Below are 14,800 nucleotides of genomic sequence, written 5' to 3'. Positions count from 1 at the left end.
GGGATTCCCTCAGGAATCCAAGGGAAGAGCGAGGAGAAGGGGCCAGAGAAGCCCAGGATGTCCCGAGCTGCTGCCACCCCTGCCCCGCTCAGGGGGTGGTGATGTCCCACCCCTGTCCCACTCACAAGTGGTGGCCCTGTCCTTGCCCACCCTCACAGGGGGTGTTCCAGCCCTGTCCCCGTGCCCCCCGGGTCACTCACGGGTGCAGCCGCTCCGGCCGTCGGTGACGATGCCGCGGAAGTTCCAGAAGCCGGGCTCGCAGCGGTCGCACTTGAGGCCGCCCACGCCGGGTTTGCAGGAGCACTGGCCCGTGCCCGGGTCACAGGAGCCGCCGTAGGAGCCGTAGGGGTTGCACTGGCACGTGCCTGGGGGCGGCGAGAGCAGGGACACCCCTGTGGTCACCGGGTGCCACCCGCCGCTGCCAGCGCTTCTCCTCCGTGCCAGCTCCTAGGGCTGAACCCGCTGTCATGGAGAGCTCCTCTCTCATTTACATCAAAGGCAAGGAAGCCATTAGAGGCTGATTATTAATTCATTAACGAGCAGCTTGATGGAGGGGAGGCAGCCAAAGACAGACAGGGAGACGCTGTCCTGGTCCCAGTGGGAAAGGGACAGCGAGGGACACCTGGGGAGCACAGGGAGGGGGTGGCTGAGCACATCCCAGCGCTGCCGGGCCAGGGAAAGGGAATGTCCATGGATAAACCTGTCCCAGGGGATTCCAGCTGCTCCTTAAGTGGTGATCATCCCCTGAGGGATGTTTGCTGCCAACCCAGGGACACAGGTGGGACACAGACTGGTGGGATCTGGGCTCCAGGCAGCTGGGAAGCTGAGTCCATGGATGGGGGGGCAGGATTTTTATGGGAAACCCTGAGGATCGTCACTGGAAATGCTCCTGTCACCTGGAGGATCCCCCTGGGCAACACCCCTGCAGCTCCCAGCCCATCCCACAGCCCACCCCACACAGCCCCCAAAGCTGAAGTCACACACGCAGGCCATCCCAAGCTGCTGCTTTTCCCATTATCCAGCTGCTTTCCCCATTATCCCAGCCCAGGAACACGAGGAATTGTGTCTCCATGGGCTGATGTATTTCCCCCACCAGGCAGCCACAGCCTCAGCTGTCCAGAGCCTTTTAAAATGCTCAGATAATTATGGAATAAATATTAATGAGCCACTGGCCAGCTCAGCTTCCTGCACAGGAGGTCACCCCCCTGTCACCGAGCCTGGGGTGGCCTCTGGGAGGTCCCCAGGTGAGGCATTTCCCACCATGGAATATTCCTGTCACTCAGGCAGGTGGAAATCCCCGAGCCCAGCCACGGGTTGAAAGCACCGAGGGCACAGCGTGGCCCTGGAGGGACCTTTGGGGACATCCCAAGGGGACTCCACCACCCTGTCCTCCTGCATTCCAAAGGGATTCAGGCCTGGAAGTTGGCTCAGGGCTTTTGGAAGGACGGGAGCATCACCTGCAGTGGGAGGTTGTGGCCGGGTGGGGTCAGTCCCTTCTCCCAGGGGACAAGGGACAGAAGCGGAGGAAAAGTTGCACCAGGAGAGGTTTAGGTTGGATATCTGGGAAGACTTGTTCAATCAAAGAGTAGCCAGGCATTGGAACGGGCTGTCCAGGAAAGTGGTGGAGTCACCATCCCTGGAAAGGGTCAAGAAACCTGTGGATGTGGCACTCGGGGACACGGTTTTGCGGTGACCACAGCGGTGCTGCCACTTGGGAGAGCTTTTCCGACTTTAATATCCCGCGATTCTGCAGCTGGGGAGCGTCCAGCTTCGCCTCCCCTGGGACAGGACCCCAAACCCTCCCTCTAGCTGCTCCTCCAGCCCACCCCGAAGGTCCCTCGGTGCCCCCCGAGGTGGCACTCACTGGGGCATCCGGCCGCTCCCACACCCAGCGCCAGGGTGACGTTGTCCGGGCAGCAGCCGTAGACGGTCTGGCTGCAGTGTGGCACCAGCAGAGGCGGCGGGGTGGTGGCCAGGGCTGCAGGGGGAGGACAGGGACACACGGGTCACTTTGGCACCCGCCACGTGCGCGTGGATCCAGCGGCATTCCCGCAAATCCTCGTGGAGGTGCTGGGGACAGGAGGTGAGGTCCAACCCTCGGCCAGGGACCGCGGGAGTGGGAAGAGCAAAGGGACAGGGACAGGGACAGGGGGGTGTCCCCAGTGAGCAGTTCCTGCTGTTCCCAGGGAGAGGGCACAGCCGGGCACACAGCCGGGCACACAGCCGGGCACACAGCCACCAGGGAGGAGTGGTTGCCCTCAGGGGACACACACGGGTACACAGGGACTCACACAGGTGGCTCCCCGGGGGGACTCACCCCGACAGGCTCCCTGGCTGGTGACAAAGAGCTCCTGGCGTTTCTCGCATCGCGTCTTCTTCAGCTCGCACTCGTTGGCGTAGGTGGCACCGTCAGAGCCACACACCTGCGCCAGCACAGCGAGGGGACGGCTCAGCGCAGCCCCTGGCACGGGGTGCCCGCTCCGGGGACGGGCTGTGCTGCCCGGGGAGGGGACGGGAGGAGGGCAGCGCTCACCGGGCTGCGGGGCACGGCCAGGCACGTGAAGTCGCACACGCAGGGCTCGTCCTCGGCGTCCTCGTCCCACCAGCCCCCGAACTGCCGGCACCGCTCCTGCTCGCACTCGCTGCCATCCCCCGAGCCAGAGCCCCCCGAGCCACACTCTGGGGACAAGGACACCACGGTGACACGGGGCTCCCTCCCGGCGGGGCAGAGCCGGGGGGACGCGCAGGGCACGGGGACAAAGCCCTCTCCTGGCTCGAGGATGTGCCCAGGACACCCAAACCTCAGCGGGTTTCACTTTTCAGCCCCAAAATCCTGGCCCCACGCGGGGTGGGATCTGATGCCGGGGCTACAGGGAGGATCCCAGATGTCCCACTGCTGGCACGGTGTTGTGCCAATCACACTGCAAAGGGGCTTCGGCAGGTGGCCTGAGCTTCTCCTCCCGCAGCAGGAGCCAAACCAGGGCCCTGTGGTTGCCCAGCTGCCAGGAGGGACAGCTGCCACTTGCTTTGGTGACAACTGCACTCCGTGCTCTGACCCAGCTCCTTGCCTCCATCCCAAACCCTCCACGCACAGGGAGATCGTGGATGGTGTGGAGCTGGGATTTGGGTTTGGACGTTGGGGTAGGGAGAGGTTTGAAATCCCTGAAGCTCTGCAGGATGCTCCGAGCCGCAGCAGCGGCAGAGACGTGGCTGATTTCAAAGGCTGCTGGAAGGGGAAAAGCAGAGGGGGGAAGGGGAACCTGGCCCTTTTTCTGGAGTGATCAAAGGCTGCGCTTTGGCATTACACAGAGAATTATTCAGGCTCTGCTTCCGGAGGGACAGCAACCTGGAATCCCCCGGGGAGGGCTGGGATCAAACACCCTGTTCTGTCTGCTCTCCCCCTCTCTGATGTCCTTCCCAGCTCCTTTACCATGTGTGCCGTGGGCCAGGGAACCTCAGCTCCCTCCCTGTGCCAGCAGGAATCTGCAGATTCCCAGAGATTTCCCAGAGTGGGAAAACTCAGCGGGCTCTCTATTTTTAGGCTCACCAAGCAAGGTGCAGCCGACCTCAAAACCTTCCCTGGGGCTCTTCTGAGTCAACAGAGCCACGGGATGGGTTGGAAGGGGCCTTAAAGATCCAGTCCCAACCCCTGCCAGGGGCCAGGATGCCAGGGATGGCATTGGAGAGGGAATATTTACAAGGGATGCAGAGACAGGACAAGGGGGAATGGCTTCACACTGAGAAAGGGGACATTTAGGTGGGATATAGGGAACTGATTCCTCCCTGTGAGGGTGGGGAGGCCCTGGCACAGGGTGCCCAGAGAAGCTGTGGCTGCCCCTGGATCCCTGCAAGCGTCCAAGGATAGGTTGGATAGGACTGGAAAAAACTGGGATGGTGGAATGGGGGTTGGAATTCGAAGGGGGCTGGCACAGGAGCTGCTGTGCAGGGGGTTTTTGGGGTCTCACAGGGCACAGTGGGGTTCCATGGCGCACAGAGGGGCAGCAGGGAAGCGTGGCTGGCACAGGACCTGCCCTTTCGGGGCTTTTGGGGTCTCACCGGGCACAGCGGGGCAGCGAGGGAAGCTCAGCGCATGGAACCCTCGGCCCTCCCTCCCTTTCCCCCGACCCACGAAGAAGCAGGACCAACCCACCGTCCTCACAGGGTCCCATCCTGGCCACCTCGATGCTCTTCTGCAGCTGGCACGAGGCCACCTGCAGCTGGCAGGGGCTGTCGTAGGTGACGCCGTCGGTGCCGCACACCGGGGCCGGGGGCTGGCGCTCGCAGCGTGGGCACAGGCACTGCCCGCCCACACAGCGGCTGCCGAAGGAGCACACGGAGCTGCCACACGACTCTGGGGCACAGGGAGGGACAGGCTCAGCCACCCGAGCGGCTCCCGTGGCCACCAGTGCTGTGTCACAGAGCTGGGGACACCAATGCCACGTTATTCCTTATTTAATCCACGCGAGCTCTACGAGGGTCGGGTGCCCACCCCGAGCATTTCGGATTCCCAGCAGCTCCTTCTGGTGAAATAAATCCCATTTAAGCATTTACTCTGGAAGTCAGCTGCCATCCTCACCCATCCTTCCTTCCCCAAACCCCCGGAGAATCTCTCACCCCTGGAACACCCAGCCCCAGCTGGACAGGTATTTATGAGGCTCCAATCATCACCGCAGCTTTTGGCTTAATGAAGAAGCCGAGCGGGGCTTTTAATTCATTAAGAAATGAGCCCAAACGGCTCCCTGGGCTGGGGAGTGGGGAGGAAACCAGGAACAAAGAGGAATTAACCCCAGGGGATGGAGGGGAGGGAAAGGCAGGGAAGGATCAAACGGAGCCTGGTGCTCTCCGTTCTGCCGCTGGCTGTTAACACGTTTTCAGCCTAATTCCCGACTCGGCCCCACGGACATTAATCCAATTTCTTTGCTCGGCTCAGACAAATAACACGGGGTGCACTCCCCTCTGTGCATCACCAACCAGCTGGGGCTAAAAAGCTGCTGGAGAGCCTCAAAATATCCAACCATTCCTAAGTTAAAATCACCCAGGCAAGGGGAGGGAAAAAACCTCGTGAGTGACCAAACCCACGGGATAACCACGCTGCGGGATGACCAGAGCGGGGCCGAGCATCCTCTGCCTGCGGGATGTGACGCGGGGGACAAAGGGGACGCTGGCACACTCACTGCAGTCCCCCTGGGCGGCCACCAAGATGTTTTTCTGCTGGGTGCAGGCTCGGACGTGCAGCTCGCACTCGCTGCCGTAGGTGTTGCCGTCGGTGCCGCAGACGGGCTGCGACGAGGGGACGCACTCGGTGGGGCACACGCAGCGCCCCGTCTCCGCCTCGCAGATGGCCCCGAACTGGCATTTGCCGCAGCGCTCTGGGCACAGCAAGGACAAAAGCGGCGTTAAAACAGCGGGGAAGGCGTTGCTGGCTCGTGGTGGAGCTGTGGAATAGTCTGGAAGCAAAGCTCATCTTTTTTAAGGGACACCTTGAGCTGTCCCAGCTGGCTCCAAGCCCCGGCCAGCCCGGACATTTCCAGGGATGGGGAAGCCACAGCTTCTCTGGGCAACCTCTCCACCCTCCCAGCGAAGAAACGAGTCCCAAAATCCCATCCAAGCCTCCTCACGCAGCTCTAAACCCCAGTAAGGCAGAAAGAAAAGCTCGCTGCACCCTCCTCCCGCTGCATGTCCCCAGGGCGAGGAAGGGATGCAGGAGCAGGGAGAGGCTGGAAGAAAAGCAAGAACTCCTCCTAAAAACCATCAGGGCCAGGAGAAAGGGGCTGAAATGTCACTGTCGCTGTGGCTCTCAGAGCTAAAGAGGTGGGAGAGAGCACAATTACGGGGAGCAATAAATCAGCCACGGGCTCCGGGGAGGGGGGAGGAGAGGCAGCAGATTCCCACAGGAAGAGGCGGTGGGAAGGGGGATTCCACCTCCAGCTCGATTCCTTTGCTGGTTGCAGGTGGAATATCACACCTGACACGCTGACAACCAGGCTGAGGGCACAAAAACCCCTTTATTTGGTAAAAATTCCCTCTCCAAGCAGCTCTCCCTCCTCGCAGGAGACACCAGGCAGCACAGCCCCCGACTCCTGGGTGTTCACTGATTCATCCTCTCCTTCCAGCACCTCCCTTCCCTCCCTGCCAGCCCCATGCCTCCTCCATTTTGCCAGGAATTTGGCTCCAAGGTGCTTTTCCTGCTTTTTCTCCTCCACACAGCAGCTGCTGCCTTGGCATGGGGGAGGAGGAGGCACCAGCCCCCTGCTCGGTTCGTGCTGGTGGCCTGGAGGTTTTTATCCGTGGCACAAATCCCGAGCCATGTATGGGATCTGCAGCTCCAGGGGATGCTGAGGGCAGCCAGCTCCTCATTCCCAGCCAGAGGGTTTGGGGCAGAAAATCTGTATTTGATCAATCTGCAATTAGCCCAGCTCTGCCTGAACATCCCAAAGATTTGGTTCTGGGAGAACCAAGCTTAGCCCAGGCTGTGCCCGGCTGCAAACCCTGACTGGCAAAGCTGTGCTGGCACAGGGAGCAGATGGAAGTGCCTGGAGCAGGGAATGGGCACGGCCCTGAGAGCTCCAGGAGTGTTTGGACAACGCTCCCAGGGTGGGATTTTTGGGGTGGATTCAGGGATCCCTGCGGGTCTCGCTCAGCTCGGACATTCCGTGGCTCTGTGCCGTGGGAAGGGCTGAACTGCGTTTCCGTGGTGGGTTCTCCTTTGGGATCGGGATGGAGCCCGCTGAGCTCACCCCTGAGGCAGAGCCTTCTCTGCAGGGCAGCTCGGGGAGGGTTTGCTGGGTCAGGGGACAGTGCCAGGCCTGGTGTTCACGGAGGGACAACTCCCAGCTCATCCCGAGCTTTCCCACTGCCTCACATCCCTCAGTGAGGAAGGAGCACCCAGGGTGGAGCCTGGATCCTCTCCCAGCACCCTCCTTTGAGCTGAAACACAACCCAAACCTCTCTGTCCCCACGGGCAGTGCCACCTCTGTGCTTGGGTCACTGTCTGTCCCTGTGCGCCAGCCCGGGCTGGGGCGAAGGGAGGAGGAACAACAACAGCAAAACAACAATGACAAAACAACACCAATCCCAGCCCAAATCTCACCACAAGGCCCCTCATGCTTGACCCCGGTGTCCCTCTTGAGGTCGTGGGCCATGAACAACAACCAAACAACAACAACCAAACAACAACAACCAAACAACAACAACCAAACAACAAAACAAGGCCCAGCCCAAATCCCACCGCAGGACTCCTGGTCCTTCACCCTGGTGTCCCTCTGGAGGACACAGGCCAACAACAACAACAACAAAGCAACAACCCCCACCCGAAACCTCACCACAGGACCCCTTGACCTTCACCCTCACGTCCCTTTTGAGGTCACAGGCCAACAACAACAAAACAGCAACAAGAAAACAATCCCCCAGCCCAAATCTCATCACAAGGCCCCTTGTGCTTGACCCCAGAGTCCCTCTTGAGAGCGCACACGCCATAAACCACAACAAAACAACAAGAACCCCCCAGTCTTACCACAGGGCCCCTTGTGTTTGACCCTGATGTCCCTCTGGAGCACGCAGGCCATGGCGTCCAGCTCGCAGGGGTTGCCGTAGGTGCGCTGGTCGGTGCCGCACACGGGGTCGTAGCGGCCCTGGCACTGCTGCTGGCACTCGCACACGGCCTCCTGGTTCTTCACCACGCACGTGGCCCCGAAGGAGCACTCCACGCCCAGGCAGGGGCTGGGTGTGCCCAGGTCTGCAGAGGGGACAGGGACAGGCGCGGGTGGCTCGGGTGGGTGCCGGCGCGGGTGGCGGGCGCTGAGCGGAGCAGGACGTGCCAGCGTCCCCAGCCGCGGGGCCACCCGCCTGCCCCGAGCCGTGGCACGAGCACAGAGCTGCTGGGCTCACCCCCAGGCCCCATCCCCTCCATGCCACCCCGCCATGCCCGGCTCAGCACGGTCTCCATGCGTGGCGGAGGTTAGGGATGGGCAGCAGGCATGGGATCGTCTCCCCGCATGCCAGGAACAGGATTCCCACCCCCCTGTCCCCTACATCCTGGGCAGAACCTTCCACAAAGCTCCCACAGGGAGAGCTCCCTTCCCTGGGATCCACACCCTTGGGATCACACTGGAAAACTCATGCTGGCACCCCTTGTGGGATTCGCCAGCAGGACCCGGCTGGAGAGGACACATGCAGCTCCAGCACACTGCTCATCCCCCAGGGAGCTGCTGTGGGGCAGCATGGGGACATCCCATGCCCTTCCTTCATCCCAGCCCTCGGGAAATGACTCCAGCAGAGCCCTGAGGCTCCCAGGGATTGGTAATCCCACAGAAGCAGCATTCCCTCTGGATCTACCACCCCGGGCGAGCAGTGGCACCTCCCCTGGGGATGCTCAGCGGTGACAAAGTGCCAGCAGAGAGCACAGGCCGTGTCCCACTCCCTGCTGGCAGGGAAATCCCAGGGATTCCTCCCTATTCCCAACCAGAAATTCCCTCCAGGAATCCCCCCCCACCACCGCCCAGGAGCCAAGGGAGGAGTGGGGACAGAGCCAGCACTGCCCAGTGACCCTCCGGACAACGGCCCCGAGGGGCTGGGGCAGGGAAGGGACACCAGGGATTCCATCTGTGCTGGACAGTGACAAGGACACAGGACAAGGACACGGGTGGGGACACACAATGCAGCCCAGAGGAGATGGAGCAGCAGCAGACACAGCGCAGCCCCGGCAGCGAGGCAGGAACGGAGCCGTGAGCTGGGAAAGGTCCCTCTGGAGCAGCCCAGGGCACCTCTCCGGCTGGCACCACGGCGGTGGCACCTCTGCAGGGCAGGAGCCGGGCAGAAGCCCTGTGCCAGCCGCCGGGAAGGGCCTGGATCGGGATCTGCCTCTCTGGGAAGCACCTACCAAGTCACAGCCTAGAGCCAAGGGTCTGCAAAGAACAGGGAAAGGGGGACAGTTCAGGCACAGGGGCACGGCTCCAGCCCCTCTCCAGCTCTCTCCCCAACTTCCCGGCAGCTCTGAGCACTTCCCGAGGACCAGGAATTGCTCCCTGGGGTGCTGCTCCCATCTGTTTGTCTCCCTTTTTTCCACGTCCCCCCAACACGCTGACACAGCTTCCATGGAGAAATTCCCTCCGATGGACATGATTTTTCTGGGCATGAAGCAAAGATAATCCCTGGTTTGAGATCCAGGCTCACATTCCTGCCTCGGGAAGCACGGGAATGGGAGTGGGAGCACAGGGAGAGGCCAGCCCTGATGGGGGAACCCGGCCCTGACACTCCCTGTCCTTCTCCAGCAGGAAACCTGCAGAGATGCAGCACACAAAGTTCCCAAATCCCAGCCTGGAATACGTCACACACAGCCATGGGCCACCCCCAGGCATCTCTGGGGGGGTTGGCACCAACTTTGCTGTGGGTGGGAGCAACGAGGACCTGCTGGGCTGGGCTTTAATCAAGACCTGCTTTGGTTCCTGGCCCTTCCCCATCCTGGAGGGAGGGAAACTGAGGCACGGGGCAAGCAAAGCGCTCTTTGTGCACCCTGGGTGATTCCAGCGCGTGATCCTTTACCTGCTGCTGAGCCTGGAAGTGCTCCAGACCAGGCTTGGAGCAACCTGGGATAGCGGGAGGTGTCCCTGCCTGTGGCAGGGGGCTGGACCTAGATGATTTATGATCCCTTCCAACCCAGCAGACACCTAATGAAGCCCAGGGATCGGGAATCCCAGATTCTGGGAATATCCAGGGAATACCGAGCTCTCCTGCCAGCTCAGCTGGGGGTGCCCATGGAGAAGAGGCACTGAAGCCACCTTGGAACCCATCCATCCACGCCTGGGACACGCAGTGAGCTCCGGCACCGCTCCACGGGTAAATATTCCCGGAATAGAACCACTTCCGAGCACAGCCAGCTCCTCAGAGCCTGGGAGAGGGAGCCGGGATCTCTGTGGAGCTGGGATTGGCAGGGACAAGCAGGACACACAGCTGGGACAGCACGGGGAGAAGCGCCACAGCCCCGGGCAGGCAGGAACTCCGGGAAGGAGGAGGTGGGGAAGCCAGGGGGGTTAGTCGGGAGCAGGAGGAGAGGGAAGATCAACCAGGAGCAGTCCGGAGTGATGCAGCAGCCCGGGGGGGCCGGCCGAGGAGTGGAGGGCTCCCAGCACCCACCTCTGCTCCCACTCTCCTTTGCCTCGAAGGAAGCATCGGACAAGAGCCCAGCAATTTCCATTCCAGCAGGAAGAGTTTGGGGCGAGGGATGGGACAAACCCCAGGGCAACCTCTCCGTCCTGGGGGGCTCTCAGGCCAAACTAGAGAGAGGTGGGAGCAGTGAGAGGAGGCCAGGAGTGGCCCTGGCCACGGAGGAGGGGCAGAGGCGAGCTCCCAGCAGAGATGTCCGGGCAGGGAGCAGGAGGGTGGTGGCAGGACAGAATTCCTTCCTCCACACAGGCAACACTGTAAAACACAAGACACAGACGAAACAGGAAAGAGAGAGAGAGAGAGAAAGAGAGAAAGAGGGAGAAGAGAAGAGAGGAGAGCAGAGAGAGGCAGGGAGGAAAAGACAGATGCAACTACAGACACCTTCCTTCCTTCCTTCCCTGCTGTCCACATCGGCCTCATCCCATCCCTTCTTTCCCAGCTGCACCATCACAGCGCTGAGAGAGGTAAAACCAAGGCTTGGATGGTTTTGTTTGGCTTGGATGGCTTTGTTTGGCTTTGTCTCCCTGGCCTGGCTGCTGGGAAAGGCAGCAGAGCTCGGGGTTTGTCAGACGGCTGCTTGTGAGGGGTTCAAGTGCTGCCAGCCCCTCCCATTCCCTGCCTTTCCCAGCTCCCTGCATCCTCTGCATTCCCACAGCATCGAGGCATGGATGAGCACCCCAGCACTGAGCTCAGAGCTTTTCCTTTTCTGAGCTGACGGAGATCAAAATTCTGCTCACACCTCCCAGGGACGGGCAAAGGACTGCCCGGAGCTGTCACGGGCACGCTGCAATCCCAGGTTTTGGCAGACAGAGCCCTGGCTTTGATTCATTCCCCCCCTTTTTTGCTCCTATCCCACCAGGATGCAGCTCCTGGAAGCAGATGTGTGCTGGCCTGGAGGGAGGGGAGTTGGGAGGGAGCTGAAATAAAGGAGAGGGAGATGGAGAGAGGAACGGCAGGTGCAGCAGGAGCACATCCTGCAGCTCCTGGCCTTGTGCCACGGAACACGGCGGAAACGATGAGTGGCTGGTGCTCAGGGGCAGCGTGAATTCCCTGCTCTTCCCAGAAATTTGGGAAGTTTTGGCCTCTAAAGGAGGCACAGGGGAGGGTTTGAAGAGAGCCCAGGGAGCCAGGGCTGCAAAAAATCCCCCTCCTGGGAGCACAGCCCTTCCCACAGGGAAAACTCAGGGAATTGACTCCCAACCATTCCCCCATCAGAAACACGGGGAAATGGATGCTTAAAAATAACAGCTGTGGTTATTCCGAGTGGGATTTTGGGAGCCTGACAAACTCTTTTCCAGCAGCTGGGTCTGGCAGCCTCGAAAACCTCCAGCAGGAGCACAAAGCCAACAAAACCCATCCCCACCATGGAGTTCTAATTCCCGAGTACTTCAGGAGGTTCAATCCAGCTGATACCTGATAAAACATCAGCTCAAAAGAACAGGACACGATTCCAGAGGTGGGAAAAACCAAACTGAGCTGAAATGAACAACTTGTAACTCATCCAAATCAATCCAGTGGCTGCTTTAACCTCCTTCACTTCCTGGGGGAGAATCTTAACGCTGGACATTCCCAGCATCCTAAGGATCCAAAGCCCCATCCTATCCCATCCTCCTCAGAAAGGTCCATGGGGAAGCTTCTCCTAGAGACGAGACAAAGACACAGTGAGAGCTCCAGAGAGAGCACAGTGGGAGGAGTTCCCGGCGGAGAGCACCTGGAGCTGAGAGAAGCAGGCAGGCATGGAAGGGAGGGCATGGAAGGGGTTTGGAGACTGGCACTACCCTGGGAGAAGCGGGAATGGATGGCATGGACAGCAGGGAATGTGGTGGGGAGTGAGAGAGACCAGCTGGACGTGACAGACACGTGGCTCAAACACGGAGTGTCCCCCGTGTCACACACCAGACAGAGACAGACCACGGACAGCGAGACGGGCACACACCGGGGCTGCTGGAAGGACAGAAACACGGAACGAGGGACATTCCAGGCTGGCTGGACACAAGGCTGAGCCCGTGCCTTGCTCAGCGGGCACCCATTTGCAGCTTCCCAGCATCCCACCCTGCCTGGAGAGGGATGGGAAGCGCCACGGGGTGGGTGAGGGACCAGCATCCCCATGGCATCAAGGGACCAGCATTTCCCACAGGACAGGGGGGAACCAGCACTCCTGTGGGATGATCTGGGGATCAGCATCCCTCCCTCATCCCAGGATGAGAGGGACCAGCATCCCCATGGAATAGCATCCCTGAGGGACGATTTGGGGGCCAAGATCCCCACTGGATTGAGGGACCAGCACCCCCGTGGGAAGGAGGGCCCAGCACTCCCATGGGCTCCCTCCCAGCAGTCCGTCCTTACCGCAGGGCCCGCTGTGCTTGACGGGGATGGCAGCCTGCTGCTGGCACTCGGCCCGGCGGCGCTCGCAGTCGCTGCCGTAGGTGCGGCTGTCGCGGCCGCACAGGGGCCGGAAGGCGCCGTCGCAGGTGAGGCGGTCGCAGGAGCAGCGCGCGGCGCCGCGCCGGTTCAGGCACACGGCGTTGAACTTGCACTCGTCCTTGCATTTGTCTGCGGGGGAGGATGAAGCCGTTTTGGGGGTTTTTGTACCGTTTTTTCTTTTGTGTATATCGTCTGTATTCTTTACTTGTAGCCTGTTGTGCTGGTGGCTGGTTTTCCCAGCATTTTTCCATGCCCTTTCCCTAGGCGGAATGACAAAGCATATTGCAAAGCCCCTATCCTGTCTCGGTTCTCCCTGGCTACCAAGGCTCAAAACCAGCTCTTCAGACACATTTCCAGCAACAAAATGCTGATCCAGCTGAGCTGGATCTTTCTCAGTCACAGAGGGTTTCTGGAAGCCTCGTTGTCCCATCTGGGGTGCCAAAAAACTGGTGCCTGAGGTGGCCACCTAAAAACAGAGGCCAGGCAAGAACAAGGGAATAAAGGTAGGTGTTTATTGGAAGGGCCTTCAAAGGTGCACCCTGGGCAGGCCAAAGGCTCCACCTGAGACAGACCCTGGGTCACGGGTCCTTCACACTTTTATAAATTTGGTCCATTTGCATATCAGGGTTAATTCTCCAATTATAACCTCAGTTAATGATGTCATTACCCCAAGTTTGCCCCTGCTCTTCAGAGGCTTTTGGTTTATACATTTTGGGGCCTGGGACAATCCGGGGGTCCTTGGAGAGCAAACCTAAAGAGAGTTTGTTATGGCTGAGCAGCACGAGAGAACAGCAGCTGAGAGGCCACAGGAAACGTCAGAGTGACCCAGCAGGCAGCGCGGGGTTTGAAAAATAGAAAAGTTAAAACCTAAGGCATCAAAAGTAAAGTCCCATCCGAGGGGGGGAAGACTTAGAAGGGCCTTGACCCGGGGCAGGGGAATTGCATCACCACTTGTGCTCCTAATTGGTGCTTTTTAGTCAATTATGCTAATTCACCAAACTTATCAAACTGTGTGCACCCCCGGTGGGGGCTGGGCTTTCGTGAGCCCTCTCCGTAAGCGCCCCCGGAGGCCTCCAAACAAAGATCCACTTTTAATTTACCTCCTTACTACAATTAGCTCCAGTTTCATTTCCAGGTTGGGAAAAAGGCAACAGGGACAGGCCAGCAGCGCTCACACCCGCCCTGGGCACAGCGGGATGGGGGTCAGGGGATGCTCCCGCTGCCCCGAGCGCTGCGAGGGAGGAGGAGGAGGAGGATGGCGAGGCACTCACCCTGCTGCTGGCACTGCCCTGAGCGCACCTTCTGGAGGTCCAGCCCCCGCACGGCCCCCGAGCGCCCCATCACGCACTCGTTGTCGTAGGTGACGCCGTCGTCGCCGCACACGGGGTCCCTCCTCGGGGGGCAGCTCTCGGGCCGGGCCAGCAGCTCCGCCTGCCGCGTCCGGGGGTTCACCCGGCACACGCGGTTCGGGTCGGAGAGGACGCTCTTGCAGGGGTCTGGGAAGGGAGGTGGGAGCAGGGAGTCATTCCCTGCCCAAATCGGTGCTTCCCAGGCTCTGCTCCTTCCCTGCATGGCTCCAAGTGCCCCTCAAAGATCCCCTTGTGCCCCTAAGGACTCGTTCCTTACTGAGGGTACCTGACCTTTCCAAAGGGAACAGCGCTGGGATAAACTCTGCCTTTCCTCCATCCCGAGCTGCCCTTGCACCCCTCTGCCCCTTTCCTGGGATAAACTCTGCCTTTCCCCCATCCCGAGCTGCCCTCGCACCCCTCTGCCCCTTTCCTGGGATAAACTCTTCCTTTCCCCCATCCTGAGCTGCCCTCGCAGCCCTCTGCCCCTTTCCTGGGATAAACTCTGCTTTTCCCCATCCCGAGCTGCCCTCGCATCCCTCTGCCCCTTTCCTGGGATAAACTCTGCTTTTCCCCATCCCGAGCTGCCCTCTCACCCCTCTGCACCTTTCCTGGGATAAACTCTGCTTTTCCCCATCCCGAGCTGCCCTCTCACCCCTCTGCCCCTTTCCTGGGATAAACTCTGCCTTTCCCCCATCCCGAGCTGCCCTCACACCCCTCTGCCTCTCTCCTGACCCACACAAACCTTCTGAATCCAAGGAATGTTTGCAGGGTGCTTGGGACTCCCATCCTGCTCTTTATCCTTCCCTAGCTTCCCAAAGTGCTGGGAGAGCCCTGGAAGCAGCCAGGGCCCCACATCTCTAATCCAG

General features: G+C 60.4%; 1 protein-coding gene across 6 annotated transcripts in view; it reads right to left on the bottom strand.

Moving 5' to 3' along the window:
* The window catches only part of AGRN (agrin), a 90,400-nt gene that overhangs the window by 26,801 nt on the left and 48,799 nt on the right, over positions 1-14,800 (bottom strand). For all 6 annotated transcript variants that reach the window (XM_048326528.1, XM_048326524.1, XM_048326525.1 and 3 more), the window contains 9 exons: positions 13,857-14,081; positions 12,508-12,714; positions 7,514-7,735; positions 5,175-5,369; positions 4,151-4,351; positions 2,534-2,679; positions 2,318-2,423; positions 1,865-1,978; positions 201-365 (listed from right to left, as the gene is read on the bottom strand). In XM_048326528.1, the coding sequence (XP_048182485.1) occupies positions 201-365; positions 1,865-1,978; positions 2,318-2,423; positions 2,534-2,679; positions 4,151-4,351; positions 5,175-5,369; positions 7,514-7,735; positions 12,508-12,714; positions 13,857-14,081 (1,581 nt within the window). The remainder of the gene's footprint in view (positions 1-200; positions 366-1,864; positions 1,979-2,317; positions 2,424-2,533; positions 2,680-4,150; positions 4,352-5,174; positions 5,370-7,513; positions 7,736-12,507; positions 12,715-13,856; positions 14,082-14,800) is intronic.

Source organism: Corvus hawaiiensis, chromosome 22 (genome assembly GCF_020740725.1).
Source record: "Corvus hawaiiensis isolate bCorHaw1 chromosome 22, bCorHaw1.pri.cur, whole genome shotgun sequence".
NCBI classification, from domain to species: domain Eukaryota; kingdom Metazoa; phylum Chordata; class Aves; order Passeriformes; family Corvidae; genus Corvus; species Corvus hawaiiensis.
Note: the sequence above shows the minus strand (reverse complement) of the source record. Positions and strands in the feature narration are given on the sequence as shown.